This window comes from Ictalurus furcatus, chromosome 15 (genome assembly GCF_023375685.1).
Source record: "Ictalurus furcatus strain D&B chromosome 15, Billie_1.0, whole genome shotgun sequence".
Lineage (NCBI taxonomy): Eukaryota > Metazoa > Chordata > Actinopteri > Siluriformes > Ictaluridae > Ictalurus > Ictalurus furcatus.
Window position 1 is genome coordinate 18,229,126 of NC_071269.1, and position 24,655 is coordinate 18,253,780.

The 24,655-nt window shown below is 36.5% G+C and overlaps 1 protein-coding gene across 1 annotated transcript; it reads right to left on the reverse strand.

Moving 5' to 3' along the window:
* Window positions 1-634: 634 nt before the first annotated feature.
* fam131c (family with sequence similarity 131 member C) lies at window positions 635-10,204 on the reverse strand. Its single transcript, XM_053644389.1, has 6 exons — window positions 9,834-10,204; window positions 8,554-8,624; window positions 7,533-7,623; window positions 6,646-6,879; window positions 5,587-5,685; window positions 635-2,800 (listed from the first exon to the last, which is right to left on the reverse strand). The coding sequence occupies exons 1-6, from the start codon at window positions 9,862-9,864 to the stop codon at window positions 2,541-2,543; spliced, it is 786 nt and encodes a 261-aa protein (XP_053500364.1). The 5' UTR covers window positions 9,865-10,204; the 3' UTR covers window positions 635-2,540.
* Between the last annotated feature and the right edge of the window lie 14,451 nt (window positions 10,205-24,655).

Sequence of the window (24,655 nt, forward strand, 5' to 3'; positions counted from 1 at the left end):
TTAGACAAGCTGAAATATTTATTCAGTCACTCCCCAGCTTAATGCCGCACCCAGTTTATATTCATTAATGACAGGAGGATGTAAATTGCTCATGCAGTGCTGATGTATATATGAAACATGGACATGAACCATAAGCTATGTAGGTAACGACTAAGGTCTTTAACTAACACTTAAGTTTTTATGAGGACAAGAATGTCAGGAATCTGTCAGGAATATCACTATTTACCTCAAAGTGCCTCAATCACTAAGAAGAGATTCCTTAGAAATAGCATTAGAATTAACGGCATATTCAAACCAATCTTTCATAGGTTTCATCATATTGGGAAACATCAACACTGTGTCACAATTTGTGAAAGTCAAAAACACAAGATTAGGCCATCAGTATACCAGAATCTTCTCACAGTGGACACAACTCGATTTATATATAACAATTCTTGCTAGACACCTGGGAAATATGAACAAAATTCAGCTAGTTAGTAACCGGGGCTATGGATTTTGCTAGCTATCACAAAACCGTTAAGGTTTATGTACGGACTTTGTAGAATGGACACAAGACAAAACTATCAGGAATTTTCCTTAAGTGTATTGCTCAGATGTGTCAATATCCAGTGTGAAGTCATTTACTGGGCAGCTAGGAAATATGCATGCTGAGCATGAGCTAAGTAAAGCTATATAACTATAAGCTATAAAGCTATATATAGCTAGCTAACACATAGCTGTTTGATTTTTTAAATGGACAGACCAAACCAGAAACTATTTAAATAGCACCATTTCCCTCAGATTTGTTGGTAAGTTACTAAAAGAGGCATCATACAGCTATTATTAGCAACATACAGCTACTATTAGCAACACTTAGCATGGAATGCACTGTGAACTTTCATGTGCTTTCTGCCATATTAATAACTGTTAGCATTGTGTCACAACTTGTGAGCTTGTAGCTATCAAAGGTGGTGGATACCACAATAATATTGTGGAACTTTTTTCCTTCATAAACACGGTTAAAATTGTGCAACCTGAATGTGACATATAACAATGTAACACTGCTATCTTTCCTGTCTGACCTTACACCTTCTTTCTTGCCTATAATTTCTTATAGTTCAAATGTCTAGTGCCTTTATTACTGATTCATTATGTCTCTGGGCTCTGGTCTCTAAAATGTGTTGGTGGATGAAATGAGAGTCCTTTTGCTATCACAATTTCAATTAAGCTCAATACCTTGAAGTCTGCAGCTCGATTAAATCCTATTCAGAAGCCTGCCTGTAGCACAAAAGAAGCTGCCACAACACAACGCATTGGTTTACGCTACATAAACTTCTATTAAAAGACGGTGGAACCAGATAAGACTAAAACGCTGTTATTCTATCACCTCTCTCTCTACTTATCTTTCCAGTTATCACTCTCTCTCACTCTCTCTTGCTATCTGTTTTCTTACATGCACACACCTCCCTTTCTCACTCCCACCTGTTTCCTCTCTCTTTCGCTCTCTCTGTGTATATCTCTCACTTTTCTCTCACCCTCATTCTACACCCCTCCCTTCCCTTGCTTACTTCCCCTACCTCTTTTATCGGTTGAGTGAATAACGACTAGGCAACAAGGGGAAGCAGGTCATTGTTATTCCAGTTCTCTCTCTCTTTCTTTGCTTTGACAGAACAGAAAATACATCTCTTTTTTAAGATGTCTGAGAAAAGTTTATCTCTCTTTTCTCTTACATACAGAAATCTTTGTATACATCACAATATAGAAATGACTATATGTGAACAAGGCTTTCCACAGGTAAGCTTTCTTGAAGGAATAATAGACACAGGTCTTAGAGTTCTCAAAAAGCTTTAAAGTCCTGGGTTTCATCTCTGCAACAAGCCATAAACCGTATTCATCCTTCAGCCACCACACTCACAAAAAGCCTTTTTGTGCCATACTCTCTGTGAGCCATTCTTTACTGGGTTTCTCTGAGTCTGAATGAAGCCTGGCTTAAAGAGAACATGTCTTTTTATGTCCACATTATATCCAGCTGCAAAGCCCTGGCAGATTTCTGCTTTTAGATGAGATGGAGAAGCATCTGAAAGGGGTTTATAAGCAGGTATTTACAGGTGCTGCCTTCGAACCGAAAGCATATCACGGGCATTTCCATCTCAATCACTGCAATTTTGAAACACATTAGTTGGTTTTGAGGATGTGTGTTTTTTTCTGGCATTGAGGTGATTCAGTTCCTTTAAAACATCTGTCTGTACATACTGTTAATAACATTTTGTCTTGGTAAAGGACACCATGTTATAGCTTTATGAACTGATGCTTGCATCAAAAATATCACTTCAAGATATGGCAAGGAGACTTATATGATCTGTGTACATCTACTGGGTAAGGCAATTACCTCTTTAGAGGTAGATCAATACTGGTGCTGCCACACAGACAAACACATACCACCATATATAAACTCATACCACCATATATAAACCGTGACTCGGTCATATGAGGTAAAACAAATGTCCACTTTGTTCCAGCTTTCAGAGTCACATATCCTATGTCTGTTGGCATTCAGATTTTCAGTCAAAAAAGACCTCATCCTCAGAGCTGCTGTCTGCGTGTCGTACAGGACCGTCAGCCGGTGAAGTCCTCTGCTCCTGAAGGAAGTACTGTGCTTCTGGCTGAGATACAGAGCTACAGAAGAAGGGTTGAGGTGGCTGTGTAGTATTCAGAGAGCTGGTTTCAGCATTGGCCTCCATGTGTATGCTGTACAGATGGTGCGGAACGCCCAAGCTTCCTCCATCCATGACGAACTGAGAGAGATACATGCCCTCGTGGCCTATGGAAAGATCATCATAAGTGCAGGATAAAATTTCAAACTAAAGATTTAACAATGTATGACCTTTATGTATTATGAGTGACAGTTAAAGGAAACTGGCTTAGCTCCCAATATGATTTTGCAATGAATAGTAAGAGAAAAAAATTAAGTGGGAAGTTTTATTTATATAGCACCTTTCCATAGCTCAAGGACACTTTACAATCAGGAACAAAGAACAATTGAACATATAGACAACAACAAAAAAGTCAGGCATCAGAAGTAGAGAGGTAGTGTTGGGAAAAAGAGAAAGGATTTTAACTGTGATTTAAACAAGGAAATGGAGGATATGTTCAGGAGATTTTGGGGGAGTGAGTTCCATAACTTAGGGGCAGCTACGCTGAAGGATCGGCCACCAGCAATGGAGAGACGGAATTTAGGGACACAGAGAAGTCCTAGGTTTGATGAGCGAAGGGAGCGTGTTGGTGTGTAAATGTGCAATAACTCACAAAGGTACTGGGGTGCTAAACCATTTAAGGCTTTGAAGGTGAGGAGCAGAAGTTTGAATTTAATGTGACAGGAGACAGGCATCCAGTGCCAACCAGTCAAAGTGGGAGTAATATGTTCGAAGGTTTTATATGGGTAATAACATGTACTGCAGAGTTCTGAATGTATTGTAATTTAGTAATCAACTTAGATGGGAGGCCAAAAAACAGACAATTGCAGTAATCAAGTCGTGATGTTATGAATGCATGAACCAGTGACTCAGCATCCTTCATGCTAGGAATGGGACACAATCTGGCAATTTGTCTGAGGTGAAAAAAGGCAGATTTGCTGACAGATTTGATGAGCGCTTTGAAAGTCAGTGATGGGTCAAATGTAATTCAAAGGTTTTGGGTTTTTTTTCCAGAGGGTTATAGCAATGTCCAAGTCACTTTTAACAAAGAAATGAAATGCATGAACAGAATGGAACCAAGCATTTAAATAGGCCTTAGTTTAGAGAAGCAAATGGACATGAAAGGAAAAACAACAGATTATCAAGACACAAAGAAAACAATCATCAGGACTCTTTTATGTACTGGTGCCTATATGATAGACAGAGCTTCCCCTGACTGTCCAAAAAGAAGCAAGCTAAAGTCCAAAGTGTTTTATTCATCTTATACCACAAAAATGTTCCAACAGTGAAAGACTGAGGTACTTTAGAAATCTATTTATAGTTCCATTTAATGCAGTGGAACATCCGCAAAACACGTTTCTTAGGATATTAACAGCTACAAACAGTCATTCTTTCACCAGCATCTCAGTTTTTCACCGCCTTTAAGTTAAAAAGACAAGAAAGCACAACTTGTCATGTTACCAAGAAACCAGAAAGCCTCTGACACTGCAGACTCCTTTTATAATGCTTAATAAATGTCTCCTCACAGAAAATCTACTTGGTTACTTATTACACATTTTATCAATCAGTTTATGTGGAGCATCTGCCATATGTAGTAAGTCCCTGTGTAAGGTGTTACCATAGAAACAATAACATAATAGAACAAGTGCTTTAATATAAACTCCTGCCAGAGCTGTGTTAATATAGAAAATATTAATCAACACCTTCGAGCACTAATTGTTTCTGGCATTGCCCTTGTTGATGTTATCAGACCTGGGCTAATCTGCATTCACATAAGGGCAAATTTTAAAAGTAGACCAGAAAGCATGTAAGTCACTCTAATCACATTTACCAAATGTTGTTTTAAAAGCCTTCACCCTTCCACATATGTGGCATTTTAATGCAGTAGATTAGAAATAGCACACTACAAATTGGATAATTGAAAATATGGCAAATAATGCACATCGAAAGCACTTCTTTTCATGAAGAAGGAAAAGCGGAAGTATGAATAAAGACACTAATTGCACTCAAAGTCATTAGTCTGCTACATCTGTGAATCATCTCCCTTCTAGAATTTTCTTTTTGCATGAGTTTTTCAGGGAGATTTTACTCATCTATACTTCCTTTCATTCAGGCAGCCGATTAATGAGTAACAGGAAAGGATGTTATGATGTACCTGTTCCTATCTGCTTCAACAAGCCATATTTCATCATTACCCATCGAAATACCTCACACAGACCATCATTATAATCATGGGATGATTGTATTACAGTCTCAGACAGGAACAGAATACAAATCCATCACACAGCCATAAGAAGTTGAGATCTACATAGAGAAAGCAGTTTCTATGCATTTTAATTGCAAACTTTAACATTCAATTGCTGTGAATGTTTAATTACAAAAATGGCACACATGTTTATGCTAAGAGCTGAGTGCAGGCTAATTATTGTGCTGACAGCTTTTCAGTATTGCCCTGCTCTGAAGATGTACTCTATGCAGTCTGTAGTACAGAACAATGACATGGTGTTATGGAGTACAACCCCGATTCCCAAAAAGTTTGGACACTGTGTAAAATGTAAATAAATGTAAATAAAAACAGTATTACTAAAAAGAAACAGCTGGAGATTAATTAGCAACAGGTCAGTAACATGATTTGCAAAATGCATGTTTAGTTGTAAAATGTTCCTCCAGCTGTTGGTTTTTAGCAACACTTACTTTAACAGCCTTTTGTTGCCCCTGTCCCAACTTTTTTTGAGATGTTCAAAATGACCTTATTTTTTTCTTAAAATTGTACAATTACTCAGTTTAAACATTTAATATGTTCTGTTGTGAATAACATATGGGTTTATGAGATTTGCAAATCATTGCATTCTGTTTTTATTTACATTTTACACAGCGTCCCAACTTTTTTGGAATTGGGGTTGTATATTCATACCTTGTAATTGGACTGTGCCAGTTGTGGCTCGATCTGTGACTTCAGGTGAAGGCCATGCATTCATTGTTGCTTCAGCCAGGGCAAACTGCTCAGCTACCCCTACGAGAAGGAAATAGACCAAAACCAGGTGCAAATACCAGGTTAGAACATTACATCGACCTCAACTCCATTTTTGTTTCAAGTATAGCAGACAAGAACACATGGCCTTAAGATGTGTACTAAATTCAGAATAGACAGACAGACAGTCAGACAGACAGACAGACAGACAGACAGATAGATAGATAGATAGATAGATAGATAGATAGATAGATAGATAGATAGATAGATAGTGGCACCTTGTTATACCCCTAATAACCCCTTATAATAATAAATTGTTTTAATGAATTTTGGTTGTTACGTTTGGCTGAATTAAATTTTTTTATGATAAGGTAAAATTTTTACACCTGGAGACTGGAGTCCAGAAGTTATCAACATTCAGGAGCGAGCTGTAATTAAATTTTTGCTATTTTATGTTTACTTTTTAATAGATAGACATTAGTTTATGCAGGTGTATTTCACATAACATATAACATTTAAACAAACATCATTTAATACGTGTTACCTTACTTTGTTACTTTGAAGTTCATGGTTTGTTCATTTTAACTAATACAGTAAATAATGTTAATTAAAGGAACCTTAAGTAAAGTGTTTCTGTTTAATACAAGTTAAGCAAAATAAACTTAATAACAATATTTTAAAAAATAAATAAGTATGATGGGTGAGGTGCCATGTACAGTGTGTCCTCCCAAAGTCAAACCTATGCCACTGGATAACTTTGATAGATGGCATAAGGAAAACTGGCAGTAAAAGCAAAAAACACAAAATGCAGTACAAGTATCAATGAACATCAAAAAATACAATAAATATTGTTAAAGAAAATGAAAATAAGTATATCAAATAAAAATAGAGGTCTGCAGTACAAGTGCTTTACCTATATGCTAAGATAATAACGGTGATAATAAGGTAGACAAGATGAGCTCTCCAAAATAAATAGAGCTATATGATGTATGATTTGTTAACCTGCAGCAAAGCGTGCCTCCTTGATCTCGTCGGTCAAATGGGAGTAGAACTGCTCGTCCTCCTGCAGTGTGGACCCTGCTCCTCCCCAGCCTCCTCCATCCCTGCTCCAGCCACACCAGCCCACTCCAGTCGCTGTCTCCCCACCCCAACCTTTCCACTCGATCAGGTGGGCCACCCGTCCCTGTGCCATCGCTGTTGGCTTGGTTATGTGCTCCTTTATAGTAGCAACTAGACCTGAGCAGAGTATAAGGAAATGGAATGGAAACAAAGAACAAAGAAAAGAAATTGAGAATTGTGAAATGAAATGTGAAGAGGTCATGTGGAAAATGAAATATTGAAGATTGAAAGTGGAAAATAGGATAAATGCAGAGAAAATGAGTCATTATCCCTTTCAATTCACTGTCAATTCAAGTGAAAGAGATTCCCTTTATTTATGTGTAATTTCTAAATAGAATTCTTGTAAGCAATTATTTCTTATGATAGTAATTTATTCTACCATTATTCAGATAGCACTTTTCTCAGTTACTGCGCTTTACTCTGAAATATTGATTGGCTTCAGATTAACTCCATAATTAAACAGTCAAAGAGCCTTTAAGAGTTTAAAACATTTAAATACCCACAAGACATTTATTAGCTCCTGTAATTAACTTCCAATATAGAAAAATCAAGCAAAACAGCAGTCAAAGAGAAAGATACAGAAAAAACAAAAAGAAAAGCTATGCTCATGAATAAGATGTGCAATTGGTGGGAAGATTATGTTAGCAGCCTTTGGTCGAGACTGACTGGTTTTCCAATTTATATGAATGAAATGAATGTACGATGAACAAAAATAACAGGGATGCAGTGACACAAGCACATTCAATCTCCATGCATCATGTTTTTCTCACCCATCAAGGAAGATGTAGCCAGCTCCCCGATGTTATAGCCATTGCCATTCTTCTTATCCGTCACTGAGCCATTGTATGGCTGATGATTCCCCTAAATCAATAAAAAAAAAAAGAGCAGATGAATGTATATTGTTTATTATACATCATACAAGATGTATTATAGAAAGAAGATCAATAACACGTACAATATGTAATAACTAACACATCAGGACGATGTATAACTTTTTATTTTAACACCGTGTTTCTTCAAACATAAGAAGCCTATGTTTGTAACAGTGCCTTGTAGAGAGATCTTATGCACACCTTCATGCAGAAGATATAAAGCACCTTTATATTCTTAGGTTTGTGCCCTCTTCAATTCAGACCACAGGGTTTCAACAAGGTTAATTATTAAATCCAGATATTGAGATGGAAGAACATTGCATTTGGTCAAGGGCAGCAAAAGTTCCTGGATATTAAGAGTAATAAAAAAAATAAAATTGCTGCTAACATTACATTTACATTGAATTTTTTAGGGGTGTCAATAATTTTTGTCAGATGTTTTAAAAGAGAACACTGTTATTTAAGAAAGGTTTTTAAAAACAAAATATTTGTTAGAGGAAATGTATTATGCATGATTTTTTTTAAATACTTATATTAATTTTTAAAAATATAAATTTTATTTTATATTAATTTTGGACATTCTTTTGAAGTGTGTCAATAATTCTGGAGCTGAGGGTACATGTCTTTCTAAATCACACAGCCATAAGCACAAATGCTAAAGTGGTATCAAGCCAAAAGTACACAAAACAACACACCTACGCAAGCAGCATATCACAGGTGTTAATGAGACACTCTTTCTAGAGTGCAAATGAAAGTATTTGCATGCAAGGAAATTATATAAAATCTTAAGGAGGATTTTTTAATAAGATGAGCCAAGCTGTACATTAAATATATAACTGTATAATATATATTAGGTAATTCTCAGAAATGTATGTCCTAACCAATGGGGACTGGTTTTGAGGCTGAAACATGGACGGACCTTGACAATGGGTTGTCCTTCTGTCCAAGACTGAAGCTCTCCCATGGGATGCTGCTGGATATTTTGAATCTCTGCAGAAGAGCAAACATGTTGTTGTTAGTTTCCTCTAATCTGTTTCCAACTCCTCGCCTGTTGAAATTCAAACTGAAGCGGATGGATGGGAATCATTCCTGTTGCCTCCATGTTGCCATGGCAACAAGCAAGTGTCTTGACAATCCATCCCCGGGGATCCCCTGGTGTGTAGGGTTGATTCTCATCTCTGGCCCTACTTCATTCATTCACGACCTTATCGAGGACATCTCATTTCACTCCTGAGAGTCTCCCATGGCTCCTGAAGCTACCCGAGGACTCATATGTTAAATGCCTTGATAGACACAACGTGTGGCCTGTGCAGTGGTACACAGTCAGCGTGACCACCTTTTTCATGCATTATGCATCGCTGGTGACCCTGGTATTTAGCATGCTGCACTCTGCTTCAACCATTGCACAAGCAGACACACAAAAGCAGGCAGACCTTTTGCAAGTCGAATGAACAAAAGCTAGTTCTGTATAATTTAATTTGAAGACACTTAATATCAGGACATCTGACCCTGTCATATTGCATCTGATGAGATGCATAGCCATTTTGATCCTCTCCTCTTTTTTTCCAAAGGATTTCCATCTAGTGCACAGAGACTGATGAACAGAGTCGAACAGAGGGCTTCCATCCTCTGATGATCCTGATAGAGTCTGAAGCCCTAAGAGACTTCACCTTTATCTCAGCCAGTGAGTAGCTGCTCCGGGAGCTCTGCTGTCACAACACACACTGCTGTTACCCATACAAAACAAGGTACTCAGCACTGCAAGTTTAATTACCAGCAATAATCCTTCATCAGACAAACACATACACACACTGGTGGTACACTGTAGTGTCAGAGAATAAAGTGCTGCAACACTCCTCACTAACATGAGACAATATTCTCACTTCTGCTGTCTCTCTTTTTCATTCACTTTCACACAGGATGATGTAAATGATGCTGGCTGCAGTGGTGGTTACATGTATATATCTTACATGATATATACTGATTTTCAAAGATTTTTGATAATGAATTCTAATCCTAATGTAGTATAAAAGTGTCCATGGTGATAGTCTGTAGTTCTCGGGATACGCACAGGACTGTTAGACTAACTCATCAAAACAATAAGTAGACACATCCTGGATATAATTTATACCTTTGAGATAAAGCAAAAAGTAAACATTGACAGCAAACAGACAGACATACATATTGACTGAAACTGACCTTGATGACCTTTGCAAAGGCAGGCGCCCATGGTGACCCTCAGTCAGGTAATTATCTGTTCACCATGCTGAATGAAGGAAGGATGACTAGGAGAAGATTAGGGCCAAGACACAAAGCTACACAGATGGAGATATCAAAGGGGAAAAAAGAACTTGATGCCTGTCCGATAGAGGAAAGCACTTCCTGCCATCTGTGGAGCTGAAAAAGCAGGGGAAGAGAGAGAGAGCGAGAGAGAGAGAGAGAGAAACAGAGAGAGAGAGAAACAGGGAAAACCTGAGTGCACGCTGCCTGCTTGTTCAGTGTCCCTCCCTTCAACCCCTTCTCCTCCCCACTCTCTGTGCTCTCACTCTCACCTCCACCCTTTACATGCTGAAAATTACAACCCTCACACATTTACTGAAGCAAGAAAAAAAAAAGATGAATTCAGTGCAAATTCTCTTGGAAAATGAAACATCTTAGGTACTGTCAGACAGAGCATACTCTTAAAACCTGACTTGGAGCAATAACATTATAATATTAACAATACAAATAAAAGTATAGAATAAACAAAATAAAGACACTTCAGTAAAAATCTTTATGTGGGAAAACATTAAGAATAGTGAACGATGGCGAGATTATCTACAGCTCTCTACTGCCCTCTAGTGTCTGCACGGCTCTTTGGTTGGTCTAAAAAAAGGTTCCGTGTTGGAGAAGGAAACGAGTCAGGGAAGATTAGGATGATTCTAAGGGCCCTGCTCAGACAGGGGGCCCAGCAGAACCCCATACTTTCCTGTATGATTTTGGTATTTAAATAGCCTCTTTGCACAATAATCTATTAAGAAGCAGGCTATAATGAATGCCCTCAGACTGTGCCAAGTGCATGTGTATGTCCCCTTAAGCGGATTATTCAGAAATGCAGCACTTCACAGTTGTGCATCAGGTAGATGGCAAGAGATGGTGCAGACAACATCGGGATACCAAAAACGGAAAGAAAACCCTGAAAAAAGAAGAGGGAGCAAGACGGGGAAGACAGCAAGTCACCCATTTATTTATTTATTTATTTATTTATTTTTTAAGGTGAATTATGTTCCCTGTTTTGTGCTATGATTCTGAAGCTAGCCCGTATGAAGCTGTTATAATTAATATAAAATAGAAATTCTATCAGTTACTCACCCAGATGTTTATCCTTGGAAGTTGGAGCACAATATTTCCAAGAATGCATGTTTTTCCACGCAATCGAGCAACAATAATGCAGCATTGAGCTTCAAAGAGTACGGAAAAGCACCAAGCGACAATAAAACTAGGAATCGATCGAAATTTAATGTAATCATAAAAAGTTTATGAGGGAAGTGTTGTAATGATGTCCGATTCGTGAATGAATCGTTTGTTTGAGTCGGTTCATTTCAATGAATAGGAGAATCCCGTTGATAAAACCAGTCTGAATGATTCATTCACGAATAGAACCGATTCGATTCTCGAGTTCAACTCACTGATTCAATGATGCTGTCACTGTTTTAGCTAATTTCCACATTTCTTGCTGGAGCTGCTCGTGTGTTAAACTTATTATACACTCAACGAATAATAATAATAATAATAATAATAATAATAAAGTTCAGTGTTCTTGGTACTTGGGGAAACAGAAATTGCAAGTCGACAGTTTATAAAGGCATCCAGACAGAGTTTCTTTAGTGTCTGTGTATGAGAGAGACAGAGAGAGAGAGAGAGAGAGAGAGAGAGAGAGTACAATGGTACTTGTACTGTATATATAGTTATTTGTATATAGCTTTAAATGCATACTTTCAGTTAATTTAATAAACTGTTCAGATGTAGTTCTTTATAGTCTCTTCCTGAATATGCAATACTTGTTATGCCTATTGATAATGATTGTTTTTACACCTGGCAATAAGAAAAGATATTTCGGGGGTGGGGGCTTGGGGCCTGGAGTACAAATTACCCAGAAACCCTAGCGGCGCCCCTGAAACGAGAAGCACAAATTTAATACCTGTGCAATACCTGCGTATGTTCCGGCCTTTCATCATAGTGTTTTACCTACAGGCAAGTCTCAGAAAGAAATCTGGGGCAATCAGTGAAAAGATTTTCAACCTTTCTCTTGGCCCAACATATCCAGTTCCCCTCCAGCGATGAGCAACAGGCAGTGCATGTGAAACAGGAGACACTGATTACTCTAATGCTGTAATTAAAGCTCTATCAGGAAAGGAATTATGTTAATTGTACGGGGTTTCCGTTTCATGCACGTGCAGCTGATTTTCGACGCGCATTTGTTAAACATTAAAATATTACATTAGAAATTCCACATACACACAACATATTAAACAGCACAGCTCGATGACTTTAAATTTCCGTGATTAAAAAGTTATCTCCTCATGAGCGTTTGTCACTATTGAAAATATGTCCTTTTTGGGGTAACTTTTGAAGCCACGCCTACATACCATATATGATCAATTATGGGTGCGTTTAAATCTAAGGTTTAATTAATATTTAATAATTATTCATATTATTCTACAGAATATAACAACAGTAACAATCATAAGAAAAAGATGAAGAATTTGCTATCTATTGGCATAACAGGCTCATCATCCCCCTCCCCTGCATTGTCATAGCAACCACCCTGAGCCTTATGTCTCTTCTTCTTGATTCGTGAGACGAGAGAGGACCTAGAACACGTGTGTGAGAGAGAATATACTGATTAGCATACAAGCATGAAGTGTTGATGAAAGTCCTCTGAGAGAAAACTTGGACTGAGCTGAGTAAATGGAAAAATTCAAATTTAAATTGATCAGAATGATGGAGAAGGGGTGGAAATGTCCTGATGATTGATTAAAAAATGTTTGATAATTAGGATTACATAAATATCATAAAATAAAATGTATACTGTACTTTATTAATTCTTCAGAAACCACTTTATCCTGGTCAGAGTATCCCAGCAACACTGGTGGTGATTAGCTAGTGGTTAACTAGCTCATTAAGCTGGCATTAGCTTAGCAGTTAGTTATTAGATAGACAACCCACAGTTTGACTGTAGGTGCATTGTATGAAAGCACACTGTAAGTAATGCCCCTTGTTGCAGCACTAACAGTGCTAATAATGCTGCTTGTGTTATGAATTGTGTTAGATATTTTAGATCCTTATTATGTCAACACTGTTTAATTTACAGTAATTTACTGGCAGCAGAGATTACAATTATATTTATATTCAATATATGTTATATTTGTAGCAAATCACTGCAGTACATTTACAGTAAAGTACTGTAATAGCTTACATAGTATAAAATAACACATAATCCAGTACATTTGCTTATTTGGCTGATGCTTTAAAAAAAAAAAAAAGGCAGTTTACAATTGAGGCAGGCTACAACTGAACAGAAGGTTAAGGGTCTTTCTTAAGGACCCAACCATGTCAGCTTGGTGGTGCTGGAATTTTAAAACACAACTGTTTTAAACTAACTGTTGTAACTAACTGATTAATTCACTGATACATTGATTAATTCACCTCCACCACTAATTGCACTGATAAATTGCACTAAAAGATGATTTTCAGTGCTTTACATAACCAAATTTTCTACTAGCTTAGAAAGGTAAACTCAAATAGGGATTGTATTCACCTAATATAGTCACTAAAACGAAGGGCACAAAAATGATCCACTTATTTGCAGAAAATTTTTATCATTCCCACCTCGGCTATAAAAGGTTATCCCTGTATCCATTACATTTTCTGGTATTTTAAGGTAAACCAACAAACTGGTCTAATTAATCCTGTAAAATAATAAAACAATAATTTTCTTTTAAATAAATACTGTACATTTATAGCTTTTTTATTACAGTGAATGCAGTGAAAGCATGCAAGTAGACTCAAGCTCTAACCTTGATTTATGAGAAACTATTGCTGCTATTGATACTTTAAATCTATTATAATAAGTAGCTAATAGTATCAAATCAGGCTGCCTATTCCAAGTGTTATTTTTATTCATGTAACAGGGACAATTAATAAACAAAATATGGGGAAAAAACATCACCACAATCTAAATCTAATGTAAATGATGCTTGAAGCTGCTGTAGTTTAACTGTAATAACATCAAGTTAAATACAGCCTACATGACAAACCAAGTCAATAATACACACTCAGAAATCAAGTAATTAATTAAAAAAAAAAAAGAATGTTAACAAAGAACTGTGGTACAGTTAAAGAGAAGCTAAACAGTATTAAACAGTATTAACAACTTTCTCCTGATTCTTATGTCCAAATGCTGAATATTAAAAAAAATAATAATAATAAAAAATAAAAATTGAGTTCTCTGAAATCAATTCAGCTCTGTAGGGGCAATCTGAAATGTTGGTTTCTCAAATACTGCGGCACCATAGATAATTAATTCATCTTTTTTTTGTTTGTTTGTATTTTTGTCTATGATTCTGCTGATGTCTTCAGTCCCTGTGCATGCTTTTATTGTGTCCATCCCACATAATTTAATTTGAATTTATATGTTACAGTTTTCTAATAAAACATGAATCCTCCTGATAGCATGATATAGTGAAGATAAAATACTGATGGAATACAGTTTAGAAAGGCATCTGGAACATCAGGAACCTATTTAAACGTTGTAGTTAACTCTTCTGAATCTGTCAGGATGACACATCGGATCTTTCCACCCAGAAAAGACCTAACATTAAAAAGGCAGAGCCAAAACAGAAATTAAAAGTAATCCACCTCAACAGATACAGTAACACCACAAGAATTTCTGACTTTGAAAGCAAGTATCAATATGAGTAGTAATCCCCAGGGCGATGCAAGAACTCACAAGCAGGCACGGAATACATGTAATCTGCTACCATAAAAAAAATAAAAAATTAAATTAAAACCTCCTACACATGGCATCTTGGCATAAAATACAGATAAATAGAGATAAAAGGGAAATGCTGTTTGCATGATTGGACAAAGGCTTGGAAGGAGGTAGAGAATTTGCTACCTTTATCTCACTCAATCTGTAACTTGATGCAACAGTGTGGTAACTAGAGACCATAGTTCATAACCAGATGCAGTTTTGTAATGTAACTTTTGCATGAATGCTTTGACATAATCTGTGCTGACATGAGTGATCACAATTATCAAAGATCTTTGACACTCAAATAATAAAAGAAACCGTCATTTTCTTTTTTTATTCTTTTCTTTTTTTTCTTTTTCTTTTTTTTATTTTTACAATGGACTTACAGTTGTATATAGTGATTAATCCTATGTTTTCCTATGTTAGGATACAGTAGTATACCATGAGCAGAATGATTAATACATAGTACATTCTTTATTGTTTAACTTTAGTAGCAGCTTATTAAGTGGTTAATTCTGTTCCAGAGGTCTGAAAATGAGAAAACCACATTATATACATAGCTGGTCTTTTGGGAGCCATTCAAAAAAAATTAGTGGGTAACCATGAGGGTTCGGCTTACAAATGAGCGCCGCTCAAAACCCACCGAGGTATTCATTTGGAGGATAAAGCAGATTTTCTGTTTCCTGTAGATGACTTTACATAATTGGGGGATATGTAACTAAATCTAAGGTGTAGTAAATATTGCTGAGATTGTGACTGTGCACAGGCATTAGACTGAACATGTTCACTACACGTGCAATCCATAGTTTAGGGTTCTATCTAATTTAGATAAACATTTCAATCACACAACTCTGTATGTGTTCAGTTCTGGGACTGAGAAACACTTCTCTTCTGACGGAATAGGAGAATCTGACCAGTCATGATTGTTATTACAGGCAACTATACAGAAACAACTCTTCCACACATGTTCCTACAAGCACATGTTCCGCCATTTTCCCTGGTTTGTGGATCATTAGAACAAATAAATAGCTCTATAGAAATAACTTTTCCCTCTGACATGAAGCCATCAAGCTTCACAGCTGGGTTTCCAGCTCTTTTAAACCCACAATACCTAATCAACATTTCCACACAGCTAAAATGGGATTGCGTTTTAGGATATGCTCTGTAGTCACGTTGGACGCCTCTGGGTTGGAGAGTCCCTTTCGTCTGTGTCTCCACTTGGTTTACATACCTCTGACACCAAAAATAACACAACTGAAGCAATAATCCATTTTAAAGGCCGTGTCAGTGGTTATTACACCGGAGAGGCTGTTATATACACAACTCGGCAGCCAAAGAGCAGAAGGTTAACTCCCTCACAGAATAAGATGAAATCTGTACAGAGAACTTTTTGTATAAGTAATGGTTCCCTGTCAAAATAATTCTTTGTCATTAAGCATTGGAAAAGTCTCTTACTGTTTCATGGCTGCATTTCTGTCTCAGAAGATTAGAGGTGATGGCGCAATGTATATTTCTGAAGGAATGCATGAAGAATGGATCAAACTTCAAAGGGTCTGGTGAAATTAGTTAACCTAGCTGGGACAAATTAGAAGTGGTGGGAAAAGAAAACCGAAGCCATAAGCTTGTAAAATGGGAAACAGGTGACGAATTAATAACTGCAGGTTTTGTGCATTGTGATATGTTTAGTTCACTTCTGTTTTTGTGATTCAGAAAAAGAAAATTGTGGTTTGAGGTCGTGCCAAAAAAGGGGGTTGTGGATGTGGGCTATACTAACCAACTGAAAAATCACTTTTATGTCAGCTCCATTTTATACACTTCATGAGCATGTTCCAACATGTCTCTTACATCACACCCAATCCATCTCCAACTCTGAAGAGAAACTTCAGGGTATTTTTCAACCTGCAAACTGGCTGCTAATACACTCCCCCCCTAAAAAAAAAAAAAAAAAGATTACTCATAATAATTGATTCACAGCACATTTTTCTTTCGTTGCGGCTTCCTTATCTGTCATGACTTCATTTATTCAATTGGTAACTGTATTTCCTTTCAGTGCTGCCTGATCTGGTTTACTGATGAGCAATGTGAGATGTGCCTTTATTGTTCTGGCTTACTCACACACCGCAGACACACCACAAATTCATGGTCCCAGAACTGAACTCAATAATTCCCCAGAATGGTTACTTCACTTCACCTTCATACCTCCTCAGACAAGCCACTTTTTTTTGGTAGAGGCAGATTTAAAGATTCATTGGGCATCCAGGAAACAAAAAGTAACTACAGATAGAAAAAGTTTCCACTTAGACCTCTGGGTCAGTGCAAGCAGATGCATGTATGAGCAAAAACATTAATTAAATTCAATCCTTTTATTGATAAATGTTGGGTATGGCAGCTGTGTGCACAAGTATTAGGCACTTTTTATGTCAAGCAGCTGTAATGCTGTTTTATAGAGTGCACAACTTTATTTATTTAATTTTTTAATCAAAACTGTTGATTGAAAAAAGGGGGGAAATGTATTATTACAGAGAAAGTGACATTTTGTCAGAGGTAAAAAATACATTCTTAATATTTAGGAATGTTTTTTTGTGATAAACATACACTACATATTAGGAAATTTGTTTTTGAACACCTAGAGTTTCTTGCATTGTCACAGTTAATCATTGTTACCAAACAAAATAATAAAGAATAGCAATTAAATAAGAAAACATGAAATCTTTGTGGAACTTATTAACTGCTCACTCTCTCAGATCCTAAAAGGACTCTAAATAAGTCTGTTTTAATGAATCCAAACACACTTGGAGAGATACATAAGCCTGTATATAAAACACCCAGACAATGCTAGTATTAACTGTAAAACATAAAACTGTAAAACTGCCTAATTATAATAACTGCCTAATTAGAATGGTAAAAATTTTGGCCTTTTTTTATTTTTAATCATTTCTCAATTTACATTTAATAATAAAATAAAATTTAAAAAAACATTTTCTTTCATGAGCTTTAAATAAAAGAAAGTAATTTCTTACATTTCTCAATTCATTAAACATTTAATTAAAACCCAATAATTTAGTAATAAAATTTTTGATTCACTTATAGTACCTATCCCGTAGTTAGATTTTCAAATGAGGTCATTTTAAACAAAAATGCTAAAATATAGGGTGTTCAATAATGTCTGTGTATTCACCCTTCAATAACTTTCATGAAAGAATCTGTGATTTTCTTGATTTTTCTATAAACAATTTTAGCTGAAACCTTCATGGAGATATATTGTAAAGCTGAAAAGCTCATGCTCGATAACAGTTCTCAGTCAGGTTTAAATCAGGTGAGGAACAGGGCCAGTTCTTTAATCAGTCATCAGTGAAACCTTTCCTGGCTAGCCAAGCAATGGAGCATTGTTCTGCATAAATATAATGGTCCTCTTGAATGTTGCTGACCTCTTCTTGTATCACTGTTTGAAGAGTATTCAAGAGTTGATTTTCAATCCGTCCGCAACCTGAATAGGTCCAGCTAGCTTATTGTTAATCATAGCAGCTCATAACCACCCCCCCACCCCCCACCTTCTAGGCCCCTCACTCAAAGTGAGGGCTTGTGTCCATTAGTGACTCAGCCATGAGATCACCCACATGCTCCAAGGGTTCGTCGAGGCTTCATGTTTAATTCTGTTCAAGGCTGTTAATTTTCACCGTTTCTGACTACTATTAACAAATGATTTGACTGTGGAGTGATCACATCTCCAAAACTTGTCAATGTAAATCATTTTCAGTTATTTCAATTTCAATAAATATTTAACAATTTTTTCTTTTCTGTATCAATTAGATCTCTTTTTTGGCCCATTTTACCAGTAAAAAATTTTGTACACACCTCAATATAAAGTATGTCTCACTTGAAGTCACACCCATTCAAATGAAGCAATTATATCACTTGAAAATGACATTACATTGAGTTTAATTAGATTGTGGTTTGGGTTTGGAATTAGAATAATGTGCTTGCAAATAATACATGCTCAAAAAACTAATTCATTCATTTGTTTCAGTAACAATTTTATACTGGTCAGGGTCGCAGCTGATCTGGAAACTGATCTGGAAACTGGAAACTCTCCTGGGAGTGAGGCTTTTTTTTCAACTGACTTAATTACACAATATTCTTAAGGCCTAAATTTTGTTGTTGCAGTACTTCTATCCTATTTTATATACCAATTAATTTTTTTAATCAGAATTTCAAATGCAATATGTGAAATTTATTACCTCTGGTCCTGAGGATGTAATACATTTATGTAAATATCAAGAAATAATCAAGAAATATCTAAGCAAAATTTTACTGCTAATTGTTAGGTTTAAAAATTGTCATAATCCTCTTAGCTCAAAAGTGCCTTTTGGACTTTTTTTTTTTTTCTGGTCTGTCTTTTTAAAACTGTGAAGCTCTGACTGTTGAATAATAGCTTTTTAGAAACATCTCATCTAGTTTATACTTATCAGCAATGATGCCACAGCCAATTATCTTTGATAAAGGTATATTTTTCTATTAATCTATTTAATCTATTAAAAAAATAGATTTTAACCTATTTAAAAAAGAATCTGAAAATCTCAGATTCTAACAAATTTAAAGAAGCAAATGAAGCAAATTTCTTTCAATTTCATGTAAATACAGTTGTAAGAATAGGTATGAAATCCCACCCGACCCTTACCTTAACCCTTGTAACTTCATGAACTGTTTAGTTTAAATGATTTACTTTTTACTGTTAATTACCTTAAGTACATTTTAAGTCTTCTCAATATATTTAAGACTTGAAGTGCTTCAAAACCTTTAAAGTGACAGTAATGAGGGACTGCTGAATGTCATCTGCACTTTTGTGGACACATCATGAGGTAAAAGTTACAGTCTGCAATAGTAAAAAGGCCGGTGCAGTGGTTCATGTCCTCCTGCATGTGTTTTACACCCTTTCCCCCTCATTCATTTCATTTCCTCTTATTTTTGGTTATTTGTTCACTAGGGTGAACACCCTCTGGCCATCCAGCACCATATGATGACATAAGCACCTCATATTATCGCTGTCCACACAACTTGGACCGCTATTTGTTGCCTGCAGGATGCATAGCTATTCAAGGCTCAACTAAAAGGAAATTGCATTAATCTGAAACAGGGCTGGGGTGCCTTCCCTGGCCCAATTTTAAAGCAGTACCAGAGATGGGACCACCTCAGCTGCAGCCCATACACAGGATGAATAGCAGACCTCAGTAGCCTCAGGGGCAGACAAAACCCTCTTTCCATATGCTGCCTAATTGGTTTAATTACCATAATTATCTGCTGGGGTTCACATTGCAAAGGCAGGAACGATTAATGGCCTCCGAAACACATGTAGACAGCAAAAAAGAAAAAAAGGAAGGGGAACCACTGCAGGTTGCCGGTAAAGAAGTGATAAAGTTTGAAAAGACTGTCACAGACTCTGAGGGACGAGAAAACCAAAACCAGATCGAGACCGAGTCGGGGAAAGATACTGTTGGGGGAAAAAAGTAAATTTATGACTTTAAAAGCCAAAATGGCTTGCAGGCTTTGCGTATGCTTTGTTTAACCAAACCATTAAGAGAAATATAAATAAAGTCAGGACTTTTTTGTCAAGGGGCCATGCTCTCAGTATATCAACATGAGTTACAGCATAGTGCTCTGGCAAACTCTCAGAGCCGAACCATTTTTAAGGTTAAAAAAAAAAACAAACAAAAAAAAACACTAATATATTTTTGCTCCTACTTCCCTTTCTGCTCCTGTGTGCACACTAGTTAAAACCAGAGGAGCATTGATTTAGTATTCTATTATTTCTGAGTAAAGAGTGGGTCTGAGCTCTGTTTCCCCCAGTTTGTTAACTAAGTGGAATATTTTAGATCATACTCACCAAACAATAGAGTTGTTGTTTTGTTTTTTGTTTTTTTGTACCAAATGGGTATAATTTTTCACATACAGTAATAAGTCAAACGTCTACACAAATTTTATCTTATATGTTTATTTTATGATTTAAACATATTTTTATATATGCATATATTTAATAATGGATAAACATGTATTACTGGGTCTCAACATTTTAGCTTCACAAAAACTACTTTTCCAACAAAAATTCAATGTTACAGAAAAATGTTTGTATGTCAGTAAAGGCAAATTACGTAATAGACTCAGACAAAAAATGAATGCATGCTGGTTGTGAGGGCTTACCTGCAGAAACAGAAGCAATTATGAGAGTCATAGTCTCTAGAAGATCTGTGGCAGGTTCTCCAAGATGCTTAGAAAAACAAGCAGGGCAATATTCTCAGAAAATTGTATGAAGTATGCCTGACACTACGGATGCATGTTTAAATTCAAAGGGTTGCCACCATTAACATCCTCATCACCACACTTTTAAGTGTCTTAATATTTTAAAAAATATCTTTTACATTTTAAATTGATTAAAATGACACATTTCTGGCATTAAGACTGTACATTATGTTAATACAGATTGGAGTTTCAAGATATGAATAAGCTAAGAACTGTAAGACTCCAAATGCAGTGTGGATATACAGCGGTGATAAGTATGGTGGCACAGTGGTGCAGTGCATAGCATTGCTGTCTCACTACTCCACTGCTCCCTGGTTCGATCCTAAGCTCAAGGTACTGTCTGTGTCGAGTTTCATGTGTTCTATATCCGTGTTCGTGTGGGTTTCCTCCAGGTTCTTGGGTTTCCACCCACTGTCCAACTGGCTGTGCTAGCTTGCCCCTAAGTTGTGAATGAGTGTGCACATGGTGCCTTGCGATGGACAGGCGTCCCATCTGGGGTGAATTTCTCTACCTCATGCCCAGTATCACCATGATAGGCTCCAGATCTACCGCAACCCTTATCAGGATAAAGCAGTAACTGAAGATGAATGAATTATCTGTGCTTAGTGCATGGTCTTCAGTTAATGTTAAGTAAATGTTTAAAATGTTTTAAAATGCCAAAGTTTTTGGTCAGCCACAAGAAGTTCATTCTACCACCCACCTGGGCTCAGGTCCTTTAATTTGTAAATAAAATGAACAGAATGTTCTACTCAAACCGTACACTGCTGCTTTTCAGACAAATTAGATCGAAAATCCTCCATTAACATTTCAGTGAACCTGATTTCTTCAAGTCGAATGTGCTCTTGGATCAACATTGCTTTATTCTTCCCTTGAGGCATAGCTTGTGGTAAAGTTTGGTAAATTAACCATGATCCTACATTTTGCTGTTGTTTCCACTGCCTAGTGAGCCATACTATGTCTAAATGATAAAATTGGTTAGCCTTCTCACTCAAGTACCATTCTGGAATGTTTTCTCTTTTTGAATCCTTCTAGATCCACAGCTTACATTGTGTGATCAGAAACTGACAAGTAAAATATGACACATACAGTATCTATCGAGCTAATTAACTGATTTATTTTTCTTAGGATGGTACTTTAAGCATAACCATACATCTATATAATTCGGGTATGAGCAAATGTTGACATATTCCTAATTACATGCTAGTAAAAAAAAAACTTAATAAAGGACTAGACCTGAAATGTACCAACCAACGTCCCTGTTGCAAAATGAGCAGATAAGATATGCCATGTTAATAGATAAACTTATCGAAGGCACATTCACCAGACTGCAGAGCACATTAACATGGAAATAGCAGTGTAATAAAAGAGCACATCTCCATAGGAACTAAAACACCCACACACATACACACATAAAACAACCTAACTATTGTGTGGTGTAATAATGCTTATTATTCTTCAGTACTAAGTAACCATATACACCATATACAAATAATCAGTGCCCTACTTTTATTGTACAGACATAACATTGATTATTAACTAAAACCTGGTGATATATTTACTCTTTTTATGTTTCTTTGAAATAATACCTATATACATATGAACATATGACTTTGACATATGAAAAGTCTTTTTTGATTGCTAGACTGTTTTAATCTGTTTTATATGTGTTTGAAAATATGTCTGTTTACAAATAAAACTAAATTAACAAGTCAGTTAACTAAAATAAGTTACACTGTTTTTTCAGAGATTCCATACAGAGAATGAGTAAAAACTGGAGATTAATGGAGGGTAAAGAGAATTGTAAGGAGAGAGTGAGTGAGAAATGGAGGGAGCTTGGAGAAGAAAGACCAATATAGGCCCAAATTGGAGGATGTGTATTTGGTCAGAAAGCCATCTCTAAAATTAGCTGGGATGTAAATTCCACAATCCCGCTGGCTTTGGATACTTATGTGAGAAAAGAGTACTACAGAACCGAGCAAAATAGGTAAAAGGGCAAAACCATACCTAAACAAAGTTCTGTACAGTAGCATGAAGACATTTTAAAGTGGAACAAGGTTCAATAGCAGGCCCATTTTCTAAATGACAAGAAAGAAAGGAAAGCCAAAAAAATGAAAGCCGCAGGCCCCACACAAGCCAGTCCACAGTGAAAGCACAACCATATGTCCAACACTCGAGACACCCAAGCCCAGGCTTCGACACAGTCGGCACACATGCTATTGTGGCTAGCAGTTTGAGCTTGGAGGAGTCGCAAGCACACACCCACACAGTCATAGAAAAGTACGCAGCATTAAACCCACAAACAATAAAACTCTAGCCAAGGGCATAGACTTTAGTTTACATGTAGTTACACATGCATTGATTGCTTTCATTGGTTAATACATGGAAATCAGGCTCCTGGCTGCTTTTCTAGCTCCCCCTTTTCTCCCCCTCCTAACCATAGGCAAACAGAAACACATCAAACCACATGAGACACACAGTATGGAAAAACAGATGATGGAAAATCTCAACATAGCTCTGGTTTTGGGTCTCCTACTCAAAGGACAAGTCATTTTAGGGACCTGAGATTGGGCACATGGATAAAGCAGTCACAGAGCCACAGATGCTCGTGCAGACATAATGGGCTGAGAAATGGCTAGTACGCGTCTTGTTCCCATGTTCCTTCATCTACCTGATTAACTTCCTTGCAGTAGTTTCTAGAGTTTCCATCTTATTCATGAATGCAAATATTTACATACCTTTTCCCCCCGTTTGAATTTCCCACTTTATCTGAAGAATGCATTAGTGACATTGTCGCCAAGATCGTTCAAGAGCAGCTGATAAACCCAGCACAGGCACTAGGAAAGTCCTTCTCAGACCAGTATTAGACATAATTAACCTTGAGGATGTGAAACTGCCCTCATTTCAACATGAATCTCAAATAAGTAGCTGATTAAACAAGGCTGTTTTATTACCTTGGTATTACAGCAACTATCGTCATAACAGTTATACCACAACACTGTTGAATTACTGAATCTGATTAGTCAGAACGATTTGCTTATTTCTGTAACCACACAGCAATGAAGTACTTTCGGCTACAAGGCAAATCACAGTTATATATTATAGTGTTATCCATTATATGATATTGTCTCTATAGTAACTGATTCACAGAGACAATAACTGACAATAGATCTAAACAATAAACAGATTTTTAAGTGTTGATATTTACCAAAGAAAAATGTATAAATGTTGCTCTGGTGAAGTTATCTGTAAGGAGATGTTCAGCCTTTGTGAACGTAGTCTTCAATCAGTGTCAGTATTGTTGAAGTAAAGCCGGTCCTTTAAGTTTTCCACCAGGAGGAAAGCCTTCAGGGTGGAGGACCTTGCACTTTCTCAGCTACATGACCAGCTGCATTTTTTCCCCTCTTATTAAAGCCAAGAGAGAGTGACAAAAAAAGAGAGGCTGGTGAGGGAACAAATGTGTATAGCTATGAAAACTGGAACTAACTAACAAAACTATTTGATATTCCACAACATTAAATATATTTAGAAATGGATTTAAAAAATGACATGGTACACTTTTATATATATTTTTTAAATGTAGTCTCTAGCAAATTGCTGTGGTATAGGAGGAATAAACCACTTCATGAGGTGTTTTTATATAGCTTTAGAAGAAATATTTTATTGCTATACTTTTGTCAGTATCATGTTGGTGTGAAAATTTTGAAATGAAGAA